Here is a 26947-nt window from a genome sequence, read left to right as displayed (position 1 = left end):
GCAACACCATCCCAGCCTATCCTCTCTTTTATAGCTCAATCTTTCCAGTCCTTGTACCTTTTTTGATAACACTTTTCTGAACCCTTTCCAATCTAATGACATCCTTCCTATAGCTAGTATCCAGATGCGGTTTCACTAACTTCCTTTTACATCTGTACCCTGGCACTCTAATTCTTCTACTCAATTTTCTCATAAGGAATTTTCTAGTCTACATTTCTAAAAGGCTTATTTACTTTTGGCACTCTTTGACTTGTGGAAGCACTGATAGTTTGCTGCAGTACTTTTTGCTCATTTACTGTCATAATTTATGTTCATTTTTTTAGTTATCTAAGCTTGCTAGATATTCTGGTTGCAACAATATTTACAACATTAAGTAGCTTTCTTTCAAATTGCTATCATATTTAACTTCCTTGGTTACCCACAGATGGATTGTCCCTCTCACAGTGCTTTTTATTTCTCAATGGAATATAGTCTGATGAGAACTGTGCAATATTTATTTAAGTACCTAACAGTACATACTTACTGTATTATCTTTTAATCTGTTATTCCAATTTTCTCCAGTTACTTTTGCCTTAATATCTTTCCAAATTTTTTATTTAAATTAAGGACTTAGTTTCAGACAGAAGTTTCTTACGCTCAAGCTGATTGTGATATTCCATTATGTTGTGATTATTCTTCCCCAGAGGACCCTTTTCAATGAAATGATTAATTAATCCTTCTCATTACACATGACCAGAGCTAAAATAGCCTGTTCCCTGGTTGATTCCACACATATTGTTCTAAAAACTGTTCTGAATACACTCCTCGAGACTATCTTTGCCAAATTAATTCGTATATTCAATGTTAAGATTATAGTTGTCCATAATCATTGAAGAGTCATTCATACAAGTTCAGGCTAATTCAGTTGATTTATGCTCTGCCCAGTATCATATCTACTGCTCAAGTGTCTATTGACTACTTCCAGCTATTGACTTAAATCCCCTGCTGTTTCCAATCTCTATTCAAACTGATTCTACATTTTGATTTCTTTGCCACAGTCATTTTTTGTTCCCTCCTGTACTAATCTTATCCTTTATTAACAGAGTTAGCCCAGCTTCTTTCCCATTTTACCACTGCTTCTGAAATGTCAGTTCCCCTGGATTTTTCATTTTCTATCGTCAGCTACCTTACAAACACATCCCTGTAATGGCTATCAAATGACATCCATTTATTTTTACTTGTTATGAAAATTATGTGCATTCAAATAGAGTCTTTATAGTCACAGTTTCACCCTGCACTTACCTGATTTGCAACTGAACTCTTAGCTTTGAACTTACATTTGCTTTTTGTTACTCTTCGGTTTTCTTTAAGTCAATGAGTCAGAGTATTGTACAACAGAAAAACAGAGATGTCCTCGATGGTAGGGTAGCTTGTGCCCGTGATAGAACTGGCTGAGTCTATACCCTCTGCAGCCGCTTGCAAATCGGCGCACCATGCCTCTGCCAACCTTCATGCTTCATTCATTTATTGAGATACAGCGAGGATAGGCCCTTCTGGCCCTTCGAGCGGCACCGCCCCACAACCCCCAATTTAACCGTAGCCTAATCACAGGACAATTTACAATGATCAATTAACTTATGAACTGCTACATCTTTGGACTGTGGGAGGAAACTGGAGCCCCCAAAGGATACCCACGTGGTCACGGGGGTGGGGGGGGGGGAGTCACACAAACTCCTCACAGACAGCGACAGGAATTGAACCTGGGTCGCTGGTACTGCAAATTGTTGTGCTAACCACTATGCCTTCATTTATTCCCTATCTCCCTAAGCCTAGCTCTTTCAAGCACCTACCAAGTTTCCTCTTAAATGTTGTTGCTGTTCCTATCTTCACTGGTAGGCCTTTCTTCAGATTCAGAATCAGAATTAGGTTTATGATCACTGACATATGTCATGATATTTGTTGTTTTGCAGTAGCAGTACATTGCAAGACATACGTATGCAAGTTACAAAAATAGTCTGAAAAGTGATTAACGAGGTTGCATTCGTGGGTTCAGAAATCCAAGGTGGATGGGAAGAAGCTGTTCCCAGATCATTGACTGTGGTCCTCAGGCCCTTGTTCCTGCTCTCTGATGGTAGAGACGTGAAGAGGATGATAAAAGTTTATAATGATTGATGCTGCTATCTTAAAGGATTGCCTTTTGAAGACACCCTCAATGACAGGGAGTGTTGTGCCCATGATGGAACTAGCTGAGTCAACCACCCTCTGTAGCCACTTGTAACCTGTTAATTAGGTTCTTCATACCAGGCTGTGCATATAGCAAGAACATTCTCCCGTATACATTTGTAGAAATTTGCAAGTCTTTGGTGACATATCAAATTTCTTCAAAAACCTAGTGAAATAGAGCCACTGTGTGTCTTCTTTGTGTGTGCATCAATGGGCTAATCTTTGGGTGAAAAATAAATGTCCCTCAGATTTCCTTTAAATCTTTTTCCCTCTGTCTTTTAAACTATGGATTAAAAAATCCCAAATTTTCTTTGGCTTGGCAGTAATCCAAAGATAAGCTTTGGACTTGGAGAAGTATAGCAAATTTACTAATCAGACCACATATTTTCATACAAATTACTGAAATACATCTACAGAGGTCCCAGTACTGTTCCTTGTGGAACCTTACTACTGGTAGTCACAAAGCTCCAATCAGAAAACTACCTCTCTACCACTACCATCTGCCTTCTACAAACAAGCCAATTTTGGATCTAATTTACCAACTCACCATGAGTATTTATTTAGAGAAACAGAATGGAATAGTCCATTCTGGCACTTTGAGCCACACTGCCCAACAGCCCCCGATTTAACCAAAATCTAGTCATGGGATAACTTACATCGATCATTTAAGACCATAAGATACAGGAGCAGAATACGGCTGTTTGGCCCATTAAGCCTGCTCTAGCTCTACCATTTCATTATGGTTGATCCAATTTTCCTCCCAGCCTGTATCAACTGCCTTCATGCCCTGACCAATCAGGAATCTATTAACCTCTGCCTTAACTATAGATAAAGACTTGGTCTCTACAGTTACCTGTGTCAAAAAAAAATCCAGATTCACCACTCTCTAGCTAAAGAAATTCTTCCTCGATTCCATTCTAAAAGGATGCCCCTCTATTCTGAGGTTGTGTCCTCCAGTCTTCGACAAAGGAAATATCCTCTCCACAGCCACTTTATCAAGGCCACTCACCTTTTGATTGGTTTCAATAAGGTCACCCATCATTCTTCTGAAATCTAATGAATACAGGCTCAGGGCTATCAAACGTTCTTCATATGTCAAGTCATTCAATCCTGAAATCAATCCTCACCAGTTTCAGCACATCCTTTCTAATATAAGAGACCAAGACTGTTCACAATACTCCAGCAAGTGGGGCCTCACCAGTGCTTTATAAAGTCTCAGCATTGCAATCTTGCCCTTATATACTAGTCCTTCTACTAACCTACCAACTGGTATGTATTTGGATTGTGGGAGGAAACCAGAGCACCAGGAGAAAAGCTATGCAATCCATGGAGAAGATGTACGGACTCCTTACAGAGCACACTGCAATTAAACTCCAAACACCGGTGCCCCAAGCTGTAATAGTGCCATGTTAACCGCTACACTACTGTGGCGCTCAATATATATGATTTAATCTTCTGGACTAACCTACCATGAGTGAGCTTGTCAAATGCTTTTCAAAAATCTATGTGGCCAGCATCCACTGCTCTACCTCATTGATCATCTTCATCAATTCCTCAAAAAGTCAAATGATACTTGTGGAGACAAGACTTTCATCACACAAAACTATATTGACTATTGATAATAGGTCCAGGTTTTTCCATATATGAGTCTCAACTGCTGGAAGAATGCAGTGTGTCAGGTTTCATTGTAGAGACAAAGGGGTGGTTGACCTTTTCTGTATTGATCTTACAACAATACTGAAGGGGTAGAGGGAAGTTGGCCAGTACAAAGAAATGAGAGGGATTCCCTACCTCACTTATCCATCACCTGCTAGACAATACCTCAACCCTCTCTATCTCTGGCTCCTTATACATTTCTGAAGTGGGTACACATATTTCTTCCATGGTCCCTGCTATCTCCTCCCTTGCTTCCCTTAGAATCTTTAGATAGACTCACATCAATCTCTGGAAACTTATCTACTTTAATGATTTTCAAGATAACCATCACCTCCTCTTAATGTCAACACTCTTCTTCTTAGCCCATCGTTCCTACTGGGGCATAGGTCACTGACAGCAGCTCCCTACGGTCTTCTGTCCTGGGCCATTCTTTCAAACTGTCTCCAAGATCTTTCCTCTCCCAGAGATGAGGTCTTTAGAGCTTCTGTTGGCTTTTTTGTAGCAGTGGGTTTTCACAGGATAGGGTTGCTTGCCTAATGCTCAACCCTCCTGCTTTTTGCAGCTGGGCTTGGGACTGTCCATGGAAGAGTTTTAATGTCAACATACCCCAGAATATACACCTCCCTAACCTCACCGTCATTCATGTCCTTGTCCTTGGTGAATATCAATGCAAAGTACTCATTAAGGTCCTCACCCTCTTTCTCTGGCTCCGTGTATAAATGCACTCTGTCCTTGAGTGCCCCTATTCTTTCCCTAGCTATCTTCAACACTCAGTGGCCACATTATAGGTACACCTACACATTAATGCAAATATCTAATCAGCCAATCATGTGGCAGCGGTTCAGTGCATAAAAACATGCAGACATGGATGAGAGATTCAGTAGTTAAGATCAAACATTGGAATGGGGAAGAAATGTGATCTAAGTGTCTTCGACTATGGAATCATTGTTGGTGGAAGAAAGGGTGGTTCGAGAACTCAGAAACTGCTGCTTTCCTGGGATTTTCACATACAACAGTCTCTAGAGTTTACAGAGAATTGTGTGAAATACAAAAAAAAACATCCAGAGAGCCTCAGTTCTGTGCAGGAAAGTACTTTGTAATGAGAGGTCAGAGGAGAATGGCCAGACTGGTTCAAGCTGACAGGAATGCAGCAGTAATTCATGCTTTTCAACAGTCGTGAGCAGAAGTGCATCTCTGATTGCAAACATGAAAACATGAAGTAGATGGTCTACAGCAGCAGAAGACCATGAACATACTCTCAGTGGCATCTTTGGTACAGGATACATTGGAATTGCTTTTAATCCCAATTGTCAAGAACTTTTCAAGGCCCCTTTACATCCTCCTAGTATCTTTCTTAAGTTCTTTTCTGCATTCTTTAATTTCTTCAAGAACTTTGTTTGATTTTTATCTTCCTACATTTTACATGTGCTTCCTTTTATTGACTAACTTTACAATATCTGTTATCATCTGCCATACAAATCAAGCCAAAATTAAAGAATTTATGTGTTAGTATTAATTCTGAACTAAATTTCAAATCACATATTAAGAATATTATTAAGATTGTGTTCTCTCAGTTAAGGAACATTGCAAGAGTTGTTTCCTTTTAACATCTCAAGATGCAGAAAAATGGATACACTTTTGTTTTTAGCCGATTAGACTATTGTAATGCACGCTTTTCAGTAGTGTCTAAGAAAAACATAAATTAACTGCAGCATGTTCAAATGCAGCAGCAAGAATCTTCAAACAAAAAAAGAAAATCTGACTAAATTTCTCTGGTTTTGGCATCATTGCACTGGCTGCCTGTGTCCTTTAGGATCAATTTTTAAATACTCTTAGTTGTACCTAAGGCTGTGAATAATCTAGCTCCTTTATCCATGTTGGAGTGTTTATCCCCTTACATTCCTAATCGTAATCTTGTATCCACAAACACTGATTTCCTTATTTTTCCTAAAGCCAAGCATATAAGTATTGGGTGGTGCAGACTTTTGCTGTTTTGCACCAAATATCTGGAATACTGAAATATGTCAAGCTAGTACTGTGGAACATTTCAGAACACTTCTAAAAACTACTTTTGAAATGTGGCCTTATTCAGATTACTTAATTACTTAAAATCACTTAAGTGTTGATTACACTTATATAGTTCAGTATATTCAATTACATTTTATTCTACATAATGTTTGTCTTTCCTTATTATTTTTAATTTTGTCTCATATTTTTGACTATGTTGATTTATCTTTACAATTTACATAAAGCACTTTGACAAACATGAAAAAATGGTTGCTGAAGCACTTTGAGCCTGCATCTTAATATATGAAAGATGATATAGAGGTAGTTATTATTATTGTATTTTTGCTTTTCCTCAGCCCAAGCTGGTAAAACCTGAAGTACGACATAGCCAAGTACACTCGTTTTCAATTGCTAGGAACTTTTGGACTATTCTAGTGGTGTTTAGTATTGTGGCTTTCTGGAGATTTACATAAATATTGCTGAGTAGGCCTAATTGTTTAAAGCTATTGTGTTGTGACTATGAGATGATACCAGTTGTAGATATTACCTATTGGGGCAATAATATATTCTTCTTATATTTTTTTCTGAGTTCAATCTGGTAAAACCTGAGGTATGGGCATAGCCAAGCATACTTATTTCTCAGATGTTAGGAATTATCAGACTATTCTAATGGTGTTTAGTATCGTGGCTTTCTGAAGATTTACATAGATATTGCTGTGTAGTCCTAATTGCTTAATAGCTTTGTGCCGTACCTTTAGGATGAGACCAGTTGTAGGTATTACTATTAGGACAATATATACCCTGTTTATGTTCCACAGTCTTTCAATTTTCTCGTTTAATTCAGTATATTTCTCGTGTTTTCACTTATTGATTTCTGTATATATGTGTATTTGGAATGGGCACAACTATCAAGTAAGCTGTTCTTGCTCATTACACACCACCCCATTACATCCGGATGGTAACTATTAACTGCCCTTCCATAGCAACGGACTGGTCAAAATACTATCCAAGGACTCCAAAACTGGACCAGGCCTATACCCATAGCAAGGTATGTTCAAAGCAAGACCCTGGCAAATGTAATATTCCAGTCTTCAAATGTAAAATCTTCAGTTTATCCTAAATCTTTCAGTCTTTGCAACCTTGATGTTGTGCAGTACAGCTTTGAAGGCCAAGCGATATGGTGTATCTAATGCAGAGATTGATAGGTTCTTGATTAGTATGGGCATAAACGGTTACAGGGAAAAGGCAGGAGAATGGGATTGAGAGGGATAATAAATGGACCATGATGGAACGGTGGAGCAGACTCAATGAGCCAAATGGCCTAATTCTGCTCCTAAATCTTAAGGTTATGTTCTTATTGTGGAACCTGAACTTTTGCAACCCAATGTTAGAAATCTGCAAAATAGGCCCAGAGTAGTTTGATTTATTCGCTGTCACTTTTAGATAAAAGTGTTACTTTTTGCACTGTAAGTTGGTGGTGAAGGGTTAACGGTTATCTCTGATAAAGAAGCACCCCTCATTTAACAATGAGGACAATGTCAGAAGAATCTTTGGGTTCTAGAAAAGTAGAACATAAAATGTTGGAGCCTTGCAGCATTTCAGACTGCACTTGGAAGGGTAAACAGGGTTCATATTTCAAGTTAGTATCCAGAATTAAAGTTTAATTAATGCATTTTCACAATTAACGAATAGTGATCCAACCACAGACAGCACCTTATTAAACTCTTCTGGTCCAGTAATCTTTTCTGTTCATTTTATTTTACTTAAATGAGACTAGACAGAGCCTACGTTAATGTGAATGTTTTCAGCGGAAATGGCATCATGCGTTTATACACTTAAAAAGTTATTTCTCTTGAAGTTACTAATTAAATCCTATTTTTATTGTGTCTTTTTTCTTGTAAACATTCCATATATACTCATTGGCCCTGTGATTATTGGAAAAAGAAATCTCTCTTGTGAAATCCCCCATTTTTGTATGGAATTTTTCATTTAACTTTTAAAATGTTAATACTGTTGGACAATTATTATTACCTACCCAATGTTTATCACCCAGCCAAATTGCATTTGAGGAGGTGTTGCAGTGCAGCTTTCCGAACTGTTCTTAATCCTTACAGTAAATATTCACATACATGCAGTTAGTTGGAAATGCTTGTGTATAGACCTAGCCAAGTTGACCATTGAAGTATTTCCAAATCATGATGTTCCCACATGCCTTCTTAATTGGAGAGAACATGGGGATTGTGAGTGCTGAAGGAGCAGCCTCTGCAGTAAACATGAATACAACTTTTAGCAATAGAAACTGCAATCATCATGAGCTGCTGTTGGAGGAATTCAACATTCAAGGTTGTTTATTGTCATTCTTCAGTACACAAGTGTAAAGGAGACCCGGATGATTGTTCCTCCAGGTCAAATGTAGCACAAAAGAACAAAAGATACATAAAAGAACACAATAAAATATACAGTAAATATAAATGTAAGAACAATCCTGCAAAACACAATATACAAGAATGTCTAAGAACCTATTTTTATCTGACAAGCTCTGATTCTTTATGAGAAATTTGAATTTGGCAGAGGACACAGCAGAACTGAGTGATTTACATGGAGTGGGTGTTTGCCAGCACATTCTGAACAGGATAAGCGGCCACACACAGACCAGCCAACATGGGGAAATGTTTGTACGTTTCGGGATGAAGGAGAGTGAGACAGATTGCAAACCCATTGAAGCATATGGAGCTGCGTTTATTTTTAAGAGTGAGACACATGGAAACAGGTGATGTCTTTTAAAAGAATAAACCTCATTCTGAATGACTGAGAGTTGATGGGTCTTATCACACATGATGAGTCAGCAAATGTCAGGCAGGAAGAATATTTGGTTAGTAACCAGTTTCAAGGCTTTGTCAAAATTATGTAAAAGAGAAGTGGGTTTTATTTTTGTCAACAGTCTTGTTGCTAAAGATAATCAGATCTCTACCTTTGCATTATTTAGATTGCAAAGGTTAATCAATAGTGTCAAAAATCTATTGGATAGATTTGCTACCACAGTAAGATCATTGTGGTGAAGGAAGAGGAGATGGTACCTAATGTGGACACATATAGGGCACACCAGTTTTGCACAGGTGAGGAAATGAAAGGCAGTGGCCATATTTGTACAATTAGACTTGTGCAATATTTGCAGAAACGTAATGTCAGCTATCTTTTGTGTTAAACAGATACATATCAAAGACAAATCAATGTTTTATTAATTAAACAAACAAACTCACCTATTCGACTCAAAGGTCTATGGAAACTTGGAACTCCTCTTCTAAATGGCCTTGATTGCAGTGTTACTTGTAATTTCAATAATTTAATCACTAAACTACTTCACAAGAATATCAAAATTTATGAATCAAGATGGATAAATGGAGTTGATGGGCAATAAAACCATGATCAGCCTGCATATAGCATGGGTTTAAGGAATTAAATTACTGATTTTTGTATTTCTCTGTGATGTAAATGAAAATGCAGATTACATGACTCATTGAGAAAATAGTAAGGCCAATAGATTGCTTGTCTCTTCATTAATTTTGAAAAATTGCGTCAAAAGTATGTTGTGCTAAATGACTTCATGATAATTCCGTGTTACATGACTATTGCACTGGTGAATTTGTGCCATTAGACACTTTATATAAAGCTGAAGCATTTCTGTACAAGTATCTTTTCTTTTAAGGTCAGGGTAGTGTTAACTCATTCGCTGAAAACCACAGCCATTTTCTTTTGTGCTTTTTGAACATGTTGCAAGAATAAATCTCATTCTGTATTCTACCATTGAACATATTATTTTCCTGGATGATTGCGGGATCTCCTCCTGCACTGTTATCTCTCTCATGTGGAATGAATCCCTGTTCTTACCTAATCACACTGATATTTGTTAAATGAGTTTATACTATCACAGCTCAGTTCTTGGGCACACAGGTATCACTGAACTTTCAAGCTCATTCACTTGTTCAAAGTTCACTTACTATAAAATCAGTACTTGTATATCACCACACACGACCCTGAGGTTAATTTTCACAGTGGAAAAAAATTAAATAGAATCAATAAAAAACTAGACACAACAAAATTAACAAGCAACCAATGCACAAAAAAACAAACTGCAAATACTATCATTAGGTCAGAGGTATCATAGGTCATACAACATAGGTAGGAAAAGGGAGGATGTCCTGAGAACAGACTACAAGGAATTAGGAAAGAAGCCAAGAAGGACCTGAAAGGTGGTAATCTCGTGATTACTGCCTGTGCCACACGACAGTGAGGTGGAGGATAAATGCGTGGCTGAGGGATTAGAGCAGGGAGCAGGGATTCAAATTTCTGAATCATCGGGACCTCCTTTGGGGCAGGCATGACCTGTGCAAAAAGGACGGGTTGCACTTGAACCTGAGGGGGACCAATATCCTGGCAGGGAGTTGGCGAAGGCTATTGGGGAGACTTTACACTAGAATTGCTGGGGGGTGGGAACCGAACTAAAGCGACGGAAGAAGGGCCAGTTGGCTCACAAATCAAGGAAGTTTGTAGATTGTGTGAGAGGGAGAATAGGCAGGTGACAGAAGAGGGATACACTCAGACTAATGGTTTGAGATGTGTCTATTTTAATGCAAAAAGCATCTTGAAAAAAGCGGATGAGCTTAGAACAATGATGTTGTGGCCATCACAGAGACTTGGATGGCTCAATGGCAGGAATGGTTACTTTGAGTGCAAGGCTTTAGATATTTCAGAAAGGACAGGGAGGGAGGCAAAAGAGGTGTGTGCGTCACACTGTTGATCAGAGATAGTGTCATGGTGCAGAAAAGGAAGAAGTCATGGAGGAACTGTCTACTGAATCTCTGTGGATGGAAATTAGGAACAGGAAGGGGTCAATAACTACTGGGTGTTTTTTTTTTAAATAGACCTCCCAATAGTAACAGGGACATCAAGGAGCAGATAGGGAGACAGATTCTCCTTTACATTGGAAGCACACACGTAGGACACTTCGGAGGAAGCGTGGGTGTAGAGTGAGATTACAAGTGCATTTAAGGAAACAGGGTTTTAAACTCCAAATACTGACCATCTTGCTAACAAACATGCGGTCTCTGGTGAATAAAATCGATTATCTCAGAACAAAGGTGTTGAATCAGAGGGACATTAGAACTGCTTGTGTCCTTTGTTCCATGGAATCCTGGTTAAACCTTTTCGTAATAGATGCAGCGATTCAGATCGATGGGTTTACTATACACTGTCAGGATAGATCTATAGAGTCTCTCAAAAGCAGAGGTGGAGGAGTATGCCTCATGATCAACTCTTCTTGGTGCACAAATATATCAGAGCTGTCCCAATTCTGCTCATCAGACCTGGAAAATCTAGCAGTAAAGTGCCATACTTTTTAACCTACCACGGGAGGTATCCTGGGTCATTTTGGTAGCAGTTTACATTCCACCTCAGGCCATTATCAATCAGGCTTCAGATGATCTGAGCAATGGGATCAACATGCACGAAACAGTGCACCCTAACACCACCATTTTGGGAGATTTTAACCAGGCCAGTCTGAAAAAAAAAATCACTACACAATTACCATCAACAGATCACTTGCAATACCAGAGGAAACAACACACTGGACCATTGCTACACCACCATCAAAAATGTCTACCATGCTATTCCATGCCCTCACCTCAGGAAGACTGATCACCTGGCTGTACTCCTACTCCCTGAGTATAGGCAGAGACTGAAGACTGAAGCACCAGCAGTGAGGACCAAGAAGGTGTGGACAAGGGAAGCACAGGAGCACGTACAGGACTGCTTTGAATCGGTGGACTGGACTGTATTCAGGGATTCATCTTTGAACCTGGATGAGTATGCTGCAGTTGTTACCAACTTCATTAAACCTGTGTGGATGAGTGTGTGCCCACAAAGACTTACTGTACATTCCCAAACCAAAAGCTAGGAGGTACATCATCTGCTGAAGGCTAGATCTGTGGCTTTCAAGTCTGGCACCCAGGCCTGTACCAGAAACCTTGGTATGATTTGCAGAGGGCTATTTCAAGGGTGAAGAGACAACTTTGAACAAGGTTGGAGATGACATCGGATGCACAGCAACTCTGGCAGGGTCTGCAAGACATTACTTCATACAAAACAAAACCCAATAGCATGAATGGTAGCGATTCTTCACTACCAGATGAACTCAATGCCTTCTATGGCCACTTTGAAAGGGAGAACACAAGTACAGCTGTGAAGATCCCTGCTGCACCTGATGACCCTGTGATCTCTGTCTCAGAGGCTGATGTTAGACTGTCTTTAAAGAGAGTGAGCCCTTGCAAGGCAGAGGGTCCCGATAGAATACCTGGTAAGGCTCTGACATCCTGTGCCAACCAACTAGTGGGAGTATTCAAGGACATAGTCATTCCCACAATCCTGATTGAGAAGTTGCTGTCATACAGGGTTGGCAGCTGTTGGGACCAGATCCACGTGCATGACACAGATACTGAAGTACTGGGAACCGGACTGGACTAGAGTTAGGGACAGGACTGGACACAGACTAGAAGCTGGGACAGGAACACAGACTTGGCTAGGAAAGCAGAACCGGGGCAAGAAACTGGGAACTAGGAGCCTGGGCTTGGACTCCGAGCCAGAGACTGGACAAGGAACCAGAACCTGGGTCTTGACTTGGGCTCAGACCCTGGAATGAGACGAGGACATGACGAGGCTAGAGTTCTTTGAAGTACTCCTGGGCAGGACAAGGCACTCCTTGGAATGCAGGTCTGGGATGACTGCCAAGGTAAACTGCTGAGGAAACTGTCAAGGATTCAGATGGAGAGGGGAAGGGAACAGACCAGTCTCAGGGTAACAGCAAGGACAGGAAGGGAGCTTAATCCAGGGTGGTTCCGAGTCTCAGGGCAGCCAGCAACCTTGGCTAGCCATGGAAACAGCCAAATCCATATCTAGATTGGAGTGGCAGAGGGCTACTCAGCTGGCCCCAAAAACAGCTAAATCCATACCCCAACAACTGCTCTGACTAGAGACAACAAGGCTCCATGAAGCAGTGGTTCTCCAACCAGGCCAAGAGATCTCAAAGGGCTGCTTCTGGCCTTCCACTGGTGGGTTGCTTCAAGGGGATACTGATGAGACAAACCAGTCCCCACACTTGACCCCAGGGCCACTTATATTCCCAGCCCTAAGATGAGTATCAGGTGTCTATGATTAAACCCAAATGAAACAAGGGACAGCCGGAAGACCCGGAGTCCGGAGTCCACGGACTGAACCATGACGCAGAATGCGGCTTCATAGACCAGACCATGCCAGCTGCAGAACTTGGGCCTCCGTACCTCCCTCTGCAATTAGATCCTCAACATCCTAACTGGAAGACCACAATCTCTGCGGATTGGTGATAACATATCCCCCTCGCTGTCGATCAACACTAGCGCACCTCAGGGGTGTGTGCTTAACCCTCTTCTCTGCTGTCTATATACACATGACTGCGTGGCTAGGCATAGCTCAAATACCATCTATAAATTTGCTGACGATACAGCTATTGTGGGTAGAATCTCAGGTGGTGACTAGGGGGAGGGTACAGGAGTGAGATTGTTATGATCCGGTCCGGAGACTGCATTCCGGGTCTTGACCATTCCGGGTGGACTCCGGACTCCAGGTCTTGTAGCCGTCCCTTCTTTCACCCTTAAGCCCAAATAGCATCATCTTGGCTTAAGGAGGTGCACCTGAGACCTATCAGCTTGCAGGTGGATATAAGGGGCTCTGGAATGTGTGTGTGTGTGTGTGTGTGTGTGTGTGTGTGTGTGTGTGTGTGTGTGTGTGTGTGTGTGTGTGTGTGTGTGTGTGTGTGTGTGTGTGTGTGTGTGTGTGTGTCTCCCTCTCCCTCTCCCCCTCTCCCCCTCTCCCTCTCCCCCCCTCTCTCTCTCTCCCTCTCTCTCTCTCCCTCTGTGTGTGAGTGTCTCTCTCTGTCTGTGTGTGACCTGTTTTTAATGTTTGGTTTGTGCTGTTTTGCTGTTCATCTGGCTATCCTGTTTTGACCCTAGCTTGTAGTATGCACCATTAATCATCTAGTTCTGTAAGTCTGTTCTTGTAGTCACCCTGGACCAAGCTCCCTCCTGATCCTTTGCCTCTGTTGAGTAAGCAGACTGGACTGCCATTGCCTGGTGGGGGACTCTGACCCTTTCCTACCCCCCTCTTCCAATGGGTTGTGCCCTGCAACCTGCCCAGGTACTCCATGTCTTGCCCAGGCCCCTGTGTTTCTGCCTGGGAGCTGGCCCTGCCCAGGAACTATGTGGCCTGCCCTGAGGTCTCTGACCCTTTCCTACCCCTTGCTTCTGATGGGTGGTGCCCTGCATCCTGGCTAGGTGCCCTTTGACCTGTCCAGGCCCCTGTGTTCCTGCCTGGGAGGCTGGGTGCTACCCAGAAGTAATGTGGCCTGCCCAGGGGGCTATCCTCCCAGCATTCCTTGTCCCATAGACCCATCCTTTAGCCTAGCCAGGGTCCCGCCTTTGCCGTGAACTCTCTGAACCCCAGGATCACTGTTGCATGCCACGGTCTCCCCACCTTGTTCTATCCTTTAGTTGTTCCTGTCCTGCCCCTAGTACTTCAGTGCCTGCGTCCTGCATTTGGGTTCAGTCTCCACGTCCCCTTGTGACAGAGATATGCCAACTAGTGGAGTGGTGTTGCAGCAACAACCTGGCACTCAATGTCAGTAAGCTGAAAGTGCTGATTGTGGACTTCAGGAAGGGTAAGACAAAGGAACACATGCCACTCTTCATAGAGGGATCAGAAGTGGAGAGAATAAACAATTTAAAGTTCCTGTATGTCAATATCTCTGAGATCTAACCAGGTCCCAACATATCGATGCAGTTATAAAGTAGGCAAGACAGTGACTATACTTTATAAGGTGTTTGAAGTGTTATGAATGCATCAGCAATGAATATTAAATGAGTCAGGGTTTATAAACAAATCCCAACATTTATAACCTCTGCTCAAACTTAGAAAAGTAAACAAACGACTAACTTAACCGGAAGTTAACAGTTAGGCAGCAATATCTAACAAACAGTCAAACTTAGAAACTGTTCTTAACAAGTTCTCATCCAAGCACAGACTTAAAGTGATACATTCAAAAAGTCCATGTGATTTATACAGTCAGTAAGGAGAGACTTCCCTGAAACAAACGATTCCTTCGAAGTAACGACGAATCTGCCGATTCTACAGCTGAGAGATGTCTTGTTCGAAGAAATCATGAGGAAAGAAAAGGAACTGACCTTTTGACTGGAGGGTGATCACTGCACAAACCTTCCCAATTTTGCAGGGGTTTAACTCAAATGTGTATGCCACAATTCCTGAACAAAGTCATCAAGGTTTATCATTCCCCAAAACGCTGAACGACATTAACTTTATCCAATTCTTAGAACTCGGATAACTCTGGTAATGCCTTCACTTTCCGATACTGCACTGCAAGGGAGAAAATAAATGTGCAACAAAGAAAACCGGTGGAGCCTCCACACCTCTGACCGGGAGCAACAACGTTGCACAAAAATAATAGATGTAAACTGCGTCACAGTCCCGGGCTTTGGTTTAAATACTGTTTGGAACATGCCATCATGTGACATAACATCACCCCAGGGTCATGAGACAATTACATCATCCCACTCACAAGACCATTACATCCTGTGTTCAAACTGTGTGTATGTAACAGAAGAGATTTGGCTTGTCAACAAATACACTCAAAAACTTCTATAGTTGTACCGTGGAGAGCGTTCTGACAGGCTGCATCACTGTCTGGTATGGAGGGGCTACTACAGGCCTGAAAGAAGCTGCAGAGGGTTGTAAATCTAGTCAGCTGTATCTTGGGTACTAGCCTACAAAGTGTCCAGGACATCTTCAAGGAGTGATGTCTCAGAAAGGCAGTGTCCAATATTAAGGAACTCTAGCACTCAGGGCATGCCCTTTTCTCACTATTACCATCAGGCAGGAGATACAGAAACCTGAAGGCACACACTCGGCGATTCAGGAACAGCTTCTTCCCTTCTACCATCCGATTGCTAAATGGATATTGAATCTTTGGACACTACTTCATTTTTTAAAATTTACAGTATTTCTGTTTTTGCACGTTTTTCTAATCTATTCAACATACATATACTGTAATTGATTTACTTGTTTATTTATTATTATTCTTTTTATTTTTTTTTCTGTCTGCTAGATTATATATTGCATTCAACTATTGCTCCTAAGTTAATTTCACGCTAGTGATAATAAACCTGATTCTGATTCTGAGGTTCTGGAAAGGTGTAATAATAACAGGGTCATTGTGGTGGGAGATTTTAATTTCCCAAATATTGATTTGCATCTTCCTAGAGCAAAGGGTTTAGCTGGGGTGGAGTAGGTTAGGTGTGTTCAGGAAGGTTTCCTGACACAATATGTAGATAAGCCTACAAGAGGAGAGGCTATATTTGATCTGACATTGGGAAATTAACCTGGTAAGGTGTCAGGTCTCTCAGTGGGAGAGTTTTTTGGAGATAGTGATCATAATTCTCCCTTCTTTACCATAGCATTGGAGAGGGATAGGAACAGACAAGTTAGGAATGCATTTAATTTGAGTAAGTGGAAATATGAGGCTATCAGGCAGGAACTTGGAAGCATAAATTGGGAACAGATGTTCTCAGGGAAATGTACGACAGAATTCTGGCAAATTTTCAGGGGATATTTGTGTGACGTTCTGCATAGGCATGTTCCATTGAGACAGGGAAAGGATGGTAGGGTACAGGAACCATGGTGTACAATCAAGAAAATTATAAGGCTTGCAGGAAGGAACTTAAAAATGAAATTAGGAGAGCCAGAAGGGGCCATGAGAAGACCTTGGCGAGCAGGGTTAAGGAAAACCCCAAGGTATTCTACAAGTATGTGAAGAACAAGAGGATAATCAAGTGTGACAGTGGAAAAGTGTGTATGGAACCGGAGGAGACAGCGGAGATACTTAACGAGTACTTTGCTTCAGTATTCACTACGGGAAAGTACCTTGGCGATTGTAGGGATGACTTACAGCAGACTGAAAAGCTTCAGCATATAGACATTAAAAAGAGGATGGGCTGGAGCTTTTGGAAAGCATCGAGTTGGATAAGTCACTGGGACCGGTCAAGATATACCCCAGGCTACAATGGGAGGCAAGGGAGGAGATTGCTGATCCTCTGGCAATGATCTTTGCATCATCAATGGGTACGGGAGAGGTTCCGGAGGATTGGAGGGTTGCAGATGTTGTTCCCTTGTTCAAGAAAGGGAGTAGAGATAGCCCAGGAAATTATAGAGCAGTGTGTCTTACTTCAATGGTTGGTAAGATGATGGAGAAGATCCTGAGAGGCAGGACATTTAGAGAGGCATAATCTGATTAGGAATTGTCAGCATAGTTTTATCAAAGGCAGATCATGCTTTACTAGCCTGATTGATTTTTTTACAGATGTGACTAAACACATTGATGATGGTAGTGCAGTAGATGTAGTGTATATGGATTTCAGCAAGGCATTTGATAAGGTACCCCATACAAGGCTTATTGAGAAAGTAAGGAGGCATGGGATACTTGTTTTGTGTATCCAGAATCTGCTTGCCCACTGAAGGCAAAGAGTAATTGTAGATGGGTCTATATTCTGCATGGAGGTCGGTGACCAGTGGAGTGCCTCAGGGATCTGTTCTATGACCCCTTCTCTTTGTGACTTTTATAATTTACCTGGATGAGGAAGGAAGTGGAGGGATAGGTTAGTAAATTTGTTGATGACACAAAGTTTAGGGGTGTTATGGATAGTGTAGAGGGTTGTCACAGGTTACAACGGGACATCGCTAGGATGCAAAACTGGGCTGAGAAGTGGCAGATGGAGTTCAACCTAGATAAGTGTGAGGTTGTGGTTCATTTTGTTAAGTCAAATATGATGGCAGGATATAGCATTAATGATAAGACTCTTGGCAGTGTGAAGTATTGTCGGGATCTTGGGATCCGAGTCCATAGGGCATACAAAGCTGCTGTGCAGGTTGACATTGTGGTTGAGAAAGCATACAGTACATTGGCCTTCATCAATCATGGGATTGAGTTTAAGAGCGAAGAGGTAATGTTACAGCTTTATAGGACCCTGGTCAGACCCGATTTGGAGTACTTTGCTCAGTTCTGATCGCCTCAGTACAGGAAGGATGTGGAAACTGTAGAAAGGGTGCAGAGGAGATTTACAAGGATATTTGTGGAACACTGCAGGCCAGGCAGCATCTATAGGGGGAAGCACTGTTGATGTTTTGGGCCGGGTCCTGACAAAGGGTCTTGGCCCGAAATGTCGACAGTGCTTCTCCCTATAGATGCTGCCTGGCCTGCTGCGTTCCACCAGAATTTTGTGTGCGTTGTTTGAATTTCCAGCATCTGCAGATTTCCTTGTGTTTACAAGGATATTGCCTGGATTGGGGAGCATGCCTTATAAGAATAGGTTGAGTGAACTCAGCCTTTTCTCCTTGGAGCGATGGAGGATGAGAGATGACCTGATAGAGGTGTATAAGATGATGAGAGGCATTGATCGTGTGGATAGTCAGAGGCTTTTCCCCAGGGCAAGTTTTTTACATAGAGGGTGGTGAGTGTGTGGAATGGGCTGCCAGCAACGGTGGGGGCAGCAGATATGATAGGATCTTTTAAAAGACTCCTGGATAAGTATATGGAGCTTAGGAAAATAGAGGGCTATCTGTAACCCTGGGTAACCTCTAAAATAACATCGTGGGCCAAAGGGCATATATTGTGCTGTAAGTTTTCTACTTTTTCTATTTTTTTTTTCTAATATTGAGAACGAGTTGTAGAGTCCTTGAAAGTGAGTCTATAGGTTGTGAAACCAGTTCACTGTTTGGTTAAATGAACTTATCCTTGCTGGTTCAGTTGCCTGATGGCTGAAGGGTAATAACTGATCTTGAACCTGGTGATGTGGGACCTCAGGATCCAGATTATCTTTCCCAATGGCAGCAGTGAGAAGACAGCATGGCCACAAGTGTGGTTTGTGTAGGATCTGCAAATGCTATCCTGTGTTTGTGAGGACATGCCCTTCCCAAGTTAATGTGGAGCTATATTCAGAGCTACATTTTGATAACACATATTCCTGATCTGAGAATGCTTAGATGTGGAACTTTATGGCAGTTTGTATTAAGTCTGCAAACAGCTGAGGTTTAGATGGGATGAGCAGGTGCACTGCCTACAATTCTCTGATGCATGTAACTCACATAAGATATATTCTGCATTGGTCAATGAATCAATATCTACCTTTACATGGCAAAAAAAGCAGTAAGTGCCTGAATCTAAGAATTCGTAGCAACTTCCAGCAATAAATATTTATGAGGAAAGGATAAATAGATTGTCATTGACATCAGAAGTAATTTGTTTAGCTTCGGCTGAACTGATGAGTACTATGGGCATAATTTACAATATGTGGTCCACTATATGAATACTCTTTTTAAAGAATTATTTCTAAAACCTGCATTTTGAACTTTATTATAATTAAAGTTGTTTTATTTGTTTTTTTAACCATTGTCGATGTTGATGAAACAGAGTGGATGGAAAACTATAAATTGCACAGAGCTCTGCTCAGGTCGATCTGTGTTGTATTGAGATTAATTAGTTTGTCTGGGTGTTCAGCGGCTGATGTGAGGGCTGCCATTGACCAAGAAGCTAAATCTTCATATTATTTTTAATGGTAGTCTTCAATTTGATACAACATTTACCTTGATACTTTCATGTAATGGTACTAAGCTAAGCATTAAACATGGTTTTCATTTCATTGAGAAGAAATTGTTGAATAGGCAAAATTTTTATAAGCATATGTCTTTTTTTGTCATTCATAATGTTATTAGTAACGTCATTTTCCTTTCTTTTCCTCAAAAGCTTCGCAAGGCCGTCATGGATCACATCTCTGACTCCTTTCTGGAGACAAATGTTCCTCTTTTGGTTCTGATTGAAGCAGCTAAGAGTGGCAACGAGAAGGAGGTAAAGGAATATGCGCAAGTCTTCCGTGAGCACGCTAACAAGCTTGTGGAGGTGAGTCTGTGCCACATTTAACATGTTAAACCTACAGTTCATGAATTTTCTTTACCTTGGAATGTATTGTTAAATGTGAATGGAATTAAAGGATAAGGCCATCACTCAGTTTAGCAATTTGGCATATGTTCTGAAGAACCCAGAATCAATTGTCAGCTGTGTTATCATTATCTATGATGGTGGTTGATGAACTATACTGTGTGCACCCATCAAGGTTGGATTAAGATAGGATATGGAACATCTATGATACAGTTCATTGTCAGGCAAACTTTATTCCTACATGCTGTCTTGCTGAGTAGTAAAATGGTCAAGGGTCGTATGGCTAAGATGTAAAGCTCCCTGAAGGAAGTTCAGGAAAGTTCATTATTTCTCAGAAGGAGTAGAGAAATTGCAAATGATTAAAGCTATTCTCAAACAGAACCTTAATAATATATTTCTGTGTATTGGCTTTAAAGTAAAGCCTTCAATATATTACTGTCCAGTCTTAACCAAACTTAGCAGTAGTCCTTATAAATTACCAACATTTTGAGGGCAGCATTTTTTTTCTGACCAAAAATATCATTATTTTGCTGAATAGTTAAGTTTGTGAACCACACACATATACTTGACATCTTGAATCCATAAATCAATTGGCTGTATCTTATATTGGGGCCATGCTAGTGTAATGGATAGTGTGATGCTAATACAAATCAGGGCATCAAAGTTTGGAGTTCAATTTCAGGGTCCTCTGTTTAAACAAAAAAATTCTACACTTTTGTTGTGTGTGGGGGTGGATTCGTCTGAATTCTCTGGTTTCCTCAGAGTCCAAAGATGTATCAGTTCGTAGGGCAATTGGTCATTATAAATCGTCTTATAAGTTATTTATTGTGATATGACGTGAAATGGGCCCATCAAGCTGCACCTCTCACCAACCCTCGATTTACCCCTCGCCTAATCACAGTACAGTTTACAATGACCAATTGGCCTATCAATCGGTAAGCCCTGTTCTGAATTGTATCTCTAAAGAAATAAAAACTAAAACATAAATCTAAACCTTAGAGTCTTACTAAGTTCCTTTTTAAAGGTTGCTCATGTTTGAAGGTCTGTGGTGATTTCTGATCAAAGATTGTCACCAACACTTTAAGCTGTCTTTATTAATGAATTTTAATTTGTCACTTCCATGTCAAATTAGAATCCATAAAATAAATTGTCAACTTTTAATCAAATTTGAGAATAACCTTCTCTCATCAAATAAACATACTGGTAAACCAACTATTAGTCAATGAAACAGAACCATCTATTGCTTTAAAATCTACCATCTCAAAAGTCTTGTTTTGAAGATGTTCATGGATTGGGTAGAATAGACTTGGTAAGCTCTATCTCCTTCAGTAGTTGTTCCATCACACTGTGCCACTGCATTTATCCTCCTGACATTCAAGGTTAAGGTACCAGTCATATTCAAAATAGTTTGATGCCTCAGGAGATTTATTGATATTGTACTACTGATCATGAGTCTTTAAGGTTGACTTGAGCACAGGTATTTTGGATATTCTCAAACCATCAGCAGAAATGGGAGTAGGAATCATACAATACAAATGGAAAATACTTTGTAAGATTCAGGGTTAATGAAGATGCAGAGGCATTTAGAGTTCAACTCCTGAACTGTATGGAGGATGGGAAGCAGGATGTATCTCAGGACATGGGCCAATATGAGAGTTGTTTGAAAACTTGCCGAGCACAGGAGTTGTTCAGTAACTATGTAGATGTGGCTGAGAAGTTTATCTGTACTCCAAAGGATTATTGTGTGGCACACTACTAATGGACATCTAGCAGTAAGCTTCAATAACCATCGAGGTAAGTGTATTTTAGTAGCAGTAACCGGAGAATCTCGGATAAATGAAATGCCTAAGGCCAAGCTAGAAGTCAAGGAGAATGAAATCAGGCTTTCAGAAATGTGAAGAGCATTGGATGCATATTTCAGACGAGGAGATTCTCAAATAAGACAGATCAGGAAAACGAATAAGGAAAGAAGATCAATGGAACACAGCTGCTGTGTGTGTGTGTGTGTGTGTGTGTGTGTGTGTGTGTGTGTGTGTGTGTGTGTGTGTGTGTGTGTGTGTGTGTGTGTGTGTGTGTGTGTGTGTGTGTGTGTGTGTGTGTGTGTGTGTGTGTGTGTGTGTTGATATAATAGAGAAATAAACTATTGTGCAAACAGGCCGCTTCCAAAATTACCTACGGTCTGCATTTTAGGAATGGCTGACAGTTGTGGCATATTAAAAACTTACATGGTCATCATTTCACAATAAAATTTTGCAACATAGCTCTTATCTTATGTTGTTCAACTTTTTCAATTAACCCATTGTAGAGAACTGGTATCTTGGAGGCAGAAGTCCTGTTTGTTTCTAAATATAGGGTGGTGTCATGTATATATTATACTGAGCTATGTGGAAGAGAACATAGACAGTGCATGAGCATGCATACAATGAAAAGCTGTTGACAATGCAGCCCCTCAGACCTGCTACATCATTAAATATGATCATGGCTGCTCTCACTGTGACTTTAACTCTGCATTCCTGTCAACCCACGACAATATCCTGAGCTTACCAGATATCTATCTGCTTTGGCCTTAAAAATATTTTGCATTAGTTCCAACTAGCAGCTTACAAAAAGACAAGCAAGGACAAATCTAAGTTTATTAGAGGAAGAGAATGAAGAATTTATGAAGGGAAATAAACACCAACTTTGAACAACACACACACAAAATGCTTGAGGAACTCCGCAGGCCAGGCAACATCTGTGGAAAAAAGAACAGTGGATGTTTCGGGCTGAGACCCTTCATCAGGACTGGAGGAAAAATAGGTGAGGAGTCACAGTATGAAAGTGGAGGGAGAGGAGGAAGAAACACAAGGTGATAGGTGAAACCAAGAGGGGGAAGGCTAGAAAAGGGGAAATCTGATAGGAGAGGATGGAAGGCCATGAAAAGAAACAGGAGCACTAGAGGGAGGTGATGGGCAGGCAAGAAGATAAGGTGAGAGAGGGAAAAGGGGATGGGAATGGTGAAGGGGGGTGACATTACTGGAAGTTTGAGAAATCAATAATCATGCCATCAGGTTGGAGGCTACCAAGGTGGAATACAAGGTATTGCTTCTCCAACCTGAGTGTGGACTCATTACGTCAATAGAGGAGATTATGGGCTGGCATGTCGGAATGGGAAATGGAATTAAAATGGGTGGCTGGCTTCATGGAAGATAAGATAGATAAATAGATAGATAGATAGATAGATAGATACTTTATTCATCCCCATGGGGAAATTCAACTTTTTTCCAATGTCCCATACACTTGTTGTAGCAAAACTAATTACATACAATACTTAACTCAGTAAAAAAAATATGATATGCATCTAAATCACCATCTCAAAAAGCATTAATAATAGCTTTAAAAAGTTCTTAAGTCCTGGCGGTAGAATTGTAAAGCCTAATGGCATTGGGGAGTATTGACCTCTTCATCCTGTCTGAGGAGCATTGCATCGATAGTAACCTGTCGCTGAAACTGCTTCTCTGTCTCTGGATGGTGCTATGTAGAGGATGTTCAGAGTTATCCATAATTGACTGTAGCCTACTCAGCGCCCTTCACTCAGCTACCGATGTTAAACTCTCCAGTACTTTGCCCACGACAGAGCCCGCCTTCCTTACCAGCTTATTAAGACGTGAGGCGTCCCTCTTCTTAATGCTTCCTCCCCAACACGCCACCACAAAGAAGAGGGCGCTCTCCACAACTGACCTATAGAACATCTTCAGCATCTCACTACAGACATTGAATGACGCCAACCTTCTTAGGAAGTACATTCGACTCTGTGCCTTCCTGCACAAGGCATCTGTGTTGGCAGTCCAGTCTAGCTTCTCGTCTAACTGTACTCCCAGATACTTGTAGGTCTTAACCTGCTCCACACATTCTCCATTAATGATCACTGGCTCCATATGAGGCCTAGATCTCCTAAAGTCCACCACCATCTCCTTGGTCTTGGTGATATTGAAACGCAGGTAGTTTGAGTTGCACCATATCACAAAGTCCTGTATCAGTTTCCTATACTCCTCCTCCTGTCCATTCCTGACACACCCCACTATGGCCGTGTCATCAGCGAACTTCTGCACATGGCAGGACTCCGAGTTATATTGGAAGTCTGATGTGTACAGGGTGAACAGGACCGGAGAGAGTACGGTTCCCTGCGGCGCCCCTGTGCTGCTGACCACCGTGTCAGACCTACAGTCTCCCAACCGCACATACTGAGGTCTATCTGTCAAGTAGTCCACTATCCAATCCACCATGTGAGAGTCTACTCCCATCTCCGTTAGTTTGTGCCTTAAGATCTTGGGCTGGATGGTGTTAAAGGCACTAGAGAAGTCAAGGAATGTAATCCTCACAGTCTAATGCCAAAGTCTAACCTGATATGCCAGAATGTAATGAGAAAATGGACATTGAATTTAGGATTTATGCAAAAGTTGGACTGGAGAAGTTAGTGAAATTAAAAGATGATAAATTTCAATAAGTTGATGATGTACATCCCACAGTTTCATAAAAAGGTTGCTGTGGTGATGAAGCAAACTCTCATTATCATCTTTGAAAGTTTACGGATTATGGAATTGGAGGGCAGCAAATGTGACACCACTATTTAAAATGGAGAATGAAAACATGGAAATATCAACCGATTGTTCTAATGCCTCCAGCAAGGAAAATGATTGAATTTACAATATAATGAAGGATATAATAACAGAAAAGAAAAAAGGGATTGAACAGCGTCACTATGGATTTATAAAAAAGAATTGAATTGACTCTATTACTTGCATCCTTCATATACATGAGGAGTAAAAATCTTTGTTATGTCTCTAAATGTGCAATGTGCAATTTATAATTTATATTAAATATTATGTACAGCAAGACAGTCAATATAACATAGAAGTACAGTTGTGTCAGCATGAGTTCATCAGTCTGATGGCCTGGTGGAAGAAGCTGTCCTGGAGCCTGCTGGTCCTGGCTTCAGTGCTGCAGTACCGTTTTCTGGATGGTAGCAGCTGGAACAATTTGTGGTTGGGATGACTTGGGTCCCCAATGATCCTTCCGGCCCCGTTTACACATCTGTCTTTGTAAGTTTCCTGAATAGTGGGAAGTTCACATCTACAGATTCACTGGGCTGTCTGCACCACTCTCTGCAGAGTCCTGCGATTGAGGGAAGTACAGTTCCCATACAAGGCGGTGATGCAGCCAATAAAAATGCTCTCAATTGTGCCCCTGTAGAAAGTTCTTAGGATTTCAGCACCGATACTAAACTACTTCAACCATCTGAAGTGATAGAGGCGCTGTTGTACATTTTTCACCACACAGCCGGTATGTATAGACCACGTGAGATCCTCAGTGATGTTTATGCCAAGGAGCTTAAAGCTGTTCACCCTCTCAGCCCCAGATCCATTGATGTCTATAGGGCTTAGCCTGTCTCCATTCCTCCCGTGGTCCACAACCAGCTCTTTGTTTTAGCAACACTAAGGGAAAGGTTGTTTTCTTGACACCACTGTGTCAGGGTGATGACTTCTTCTCTGTAGGCTGTCTCATTATTATTTGAGATTAGGCCAATCAATGTAATGTCAGAAAATTTAATTAGCAGTTTGGAGCTGTGGGTGGTGACACAGTCATGGGTATACAGAGAGTAAAGGAGGGGACTTAGTACACAGCCCTGAGTTATCATGTGTTACATACCCGTGACACGTGACAGTGGTACCCTTGTCACGTGAATGGGGTTGAAGTTATACTGGACTTGAGGTAATGGTCTTGTGATGGTGGAGTGACGTCATTTTCCCACCAGTAGAGATCATGTGACAGTTTTTTTTTACAGGGTATAAAAGGAAGACCCCACCCTGTGAGGTGGGGCAGTTCGTGGCTGGATTTGCCAAGCTGACTTCATGCCACTGCGTGATTTAATGTGATGACGCAGTTTAGTTGAAAGATGAAGTTTTATCTAATGCCTAAAGTTTAAAAGGTCATTGCCAGCAGTTTCTTTACAATACTGCTAGTTAAGAATTAGTGGAGTGTGAAGAACGGAGTTCGGGAGTTAAAGATCGAGGAGAATCGGATTTCGACGGTGGAATGGGTTCGACCTTGTGTGATCCTCATTCGGAAGGATTTCGTTGACTGTTCTCGTGTTAATCTCTGCGGGATAGCAGAAGATTGAGGACAGTGTGATAAAGGAAAGGTCAGTGCCTTTAAGCCGTTACGTTTCATAAAATTCTTAGTGGGAAGAGTTCGACACCGGGGATCGAAGGAAAACGATGTGGAAGAGAATTTAAATCGCCTTAAAAAGTCTCTCCTTTTAAATGGACTGAGCATTTTGAACTTTTGGCAATATCGCTTTAAACAACTGTTTTTGCAACATCGCTTTAAGAACTGTTTGAGCTGCATCGCTTTAAGAGCTGTTAAGCTGCCGCACAGCAGCTGTTTTCCGGTTACGTTAGTGTTTGTTTACTTTTGGGGGGTTTGTTTTCAGTGTATAATAAACGTGTTATTTGTTATAAAAACCCTTGCCTAACTCATCTGTTCATTGTTGCCTGAATACGTAACACATGTTTAGCTGTTTTGCTGGAGTTCTTGGAGGATGGGACTCATAAGGGAGACCTGGTGGGGTTGTGGCTTTTGGGTTTGTAGAACACTGAGTAAAGTCCCACACAGAGATTGGTCAACAAGGTTCTGCTGAACAAATTGATCCGACCACATACTGTATAGAAATTCTCAGTTGTCTTGTGGAAATTAAGCTTTTTGGTAAACGTGAAGAATTCGCAGACAGGACTAGAGCCAGAGTTTTTATGTACCACCATAAGACCATAAGGTCTTTCACAGATACCAATTGTATTTGTGCATAAATTGCAAAAGCCTTTGATTTTGTAACAATGTATGGTATCTTTAATAATCTATGAATATGATATCAATTTATTATGACATTTCCACAATCTTTACCCTCAATCCAATTTAAGTTCCTTCCTTGAATGATATCTGAAGCCACCTGTTACAACA

General features: G+C 41.1%; 1 protein-coding gene across 3 annotated transcripts in view; it reads left to right on the top strand.

Annotated features, from left to right (window-relative positions):
- LOC140726163 (catenin alpha-2) overlaps window positions 1-26947 on the top strand; it is an 817330-nt gene that overhangs the window by 264418 nt on the left and 525965 nt on the right. For all 3 annotated transcript variants that reach the window (XM_073042154.1, XM_073042153.1, XM_073042155.1), the window contains one exon: window positions 19760-19912. In XM_073042154.1, the coding sequence (XP_072898255.1) occupies window positions 19760-19912 (153 nt within the window). The remainder of the gene's footprint in view (window positions 1-19759; window positions 19913-26947) is intronic.

The sequence above is a fragment of the Hemitrygon akajei genome, chromosome 4 (assembly GCF_048418815.1).
Source record: "Hemitrygon akajei chromosome 4, sHemAka1.3, whole genome shotgun sequence".
Classification (NCBI taxonomy): domain Eukaryota; kingdom Metazoa; phylum Chordata; class Chondrichthyes; order Myliobatiformes; family Dasyatidae; genus Hemitrygon; species Hemitrygon akajei.
This window is presented reverse-complemented; position numbering and strand designations above follow the sequence as displayed.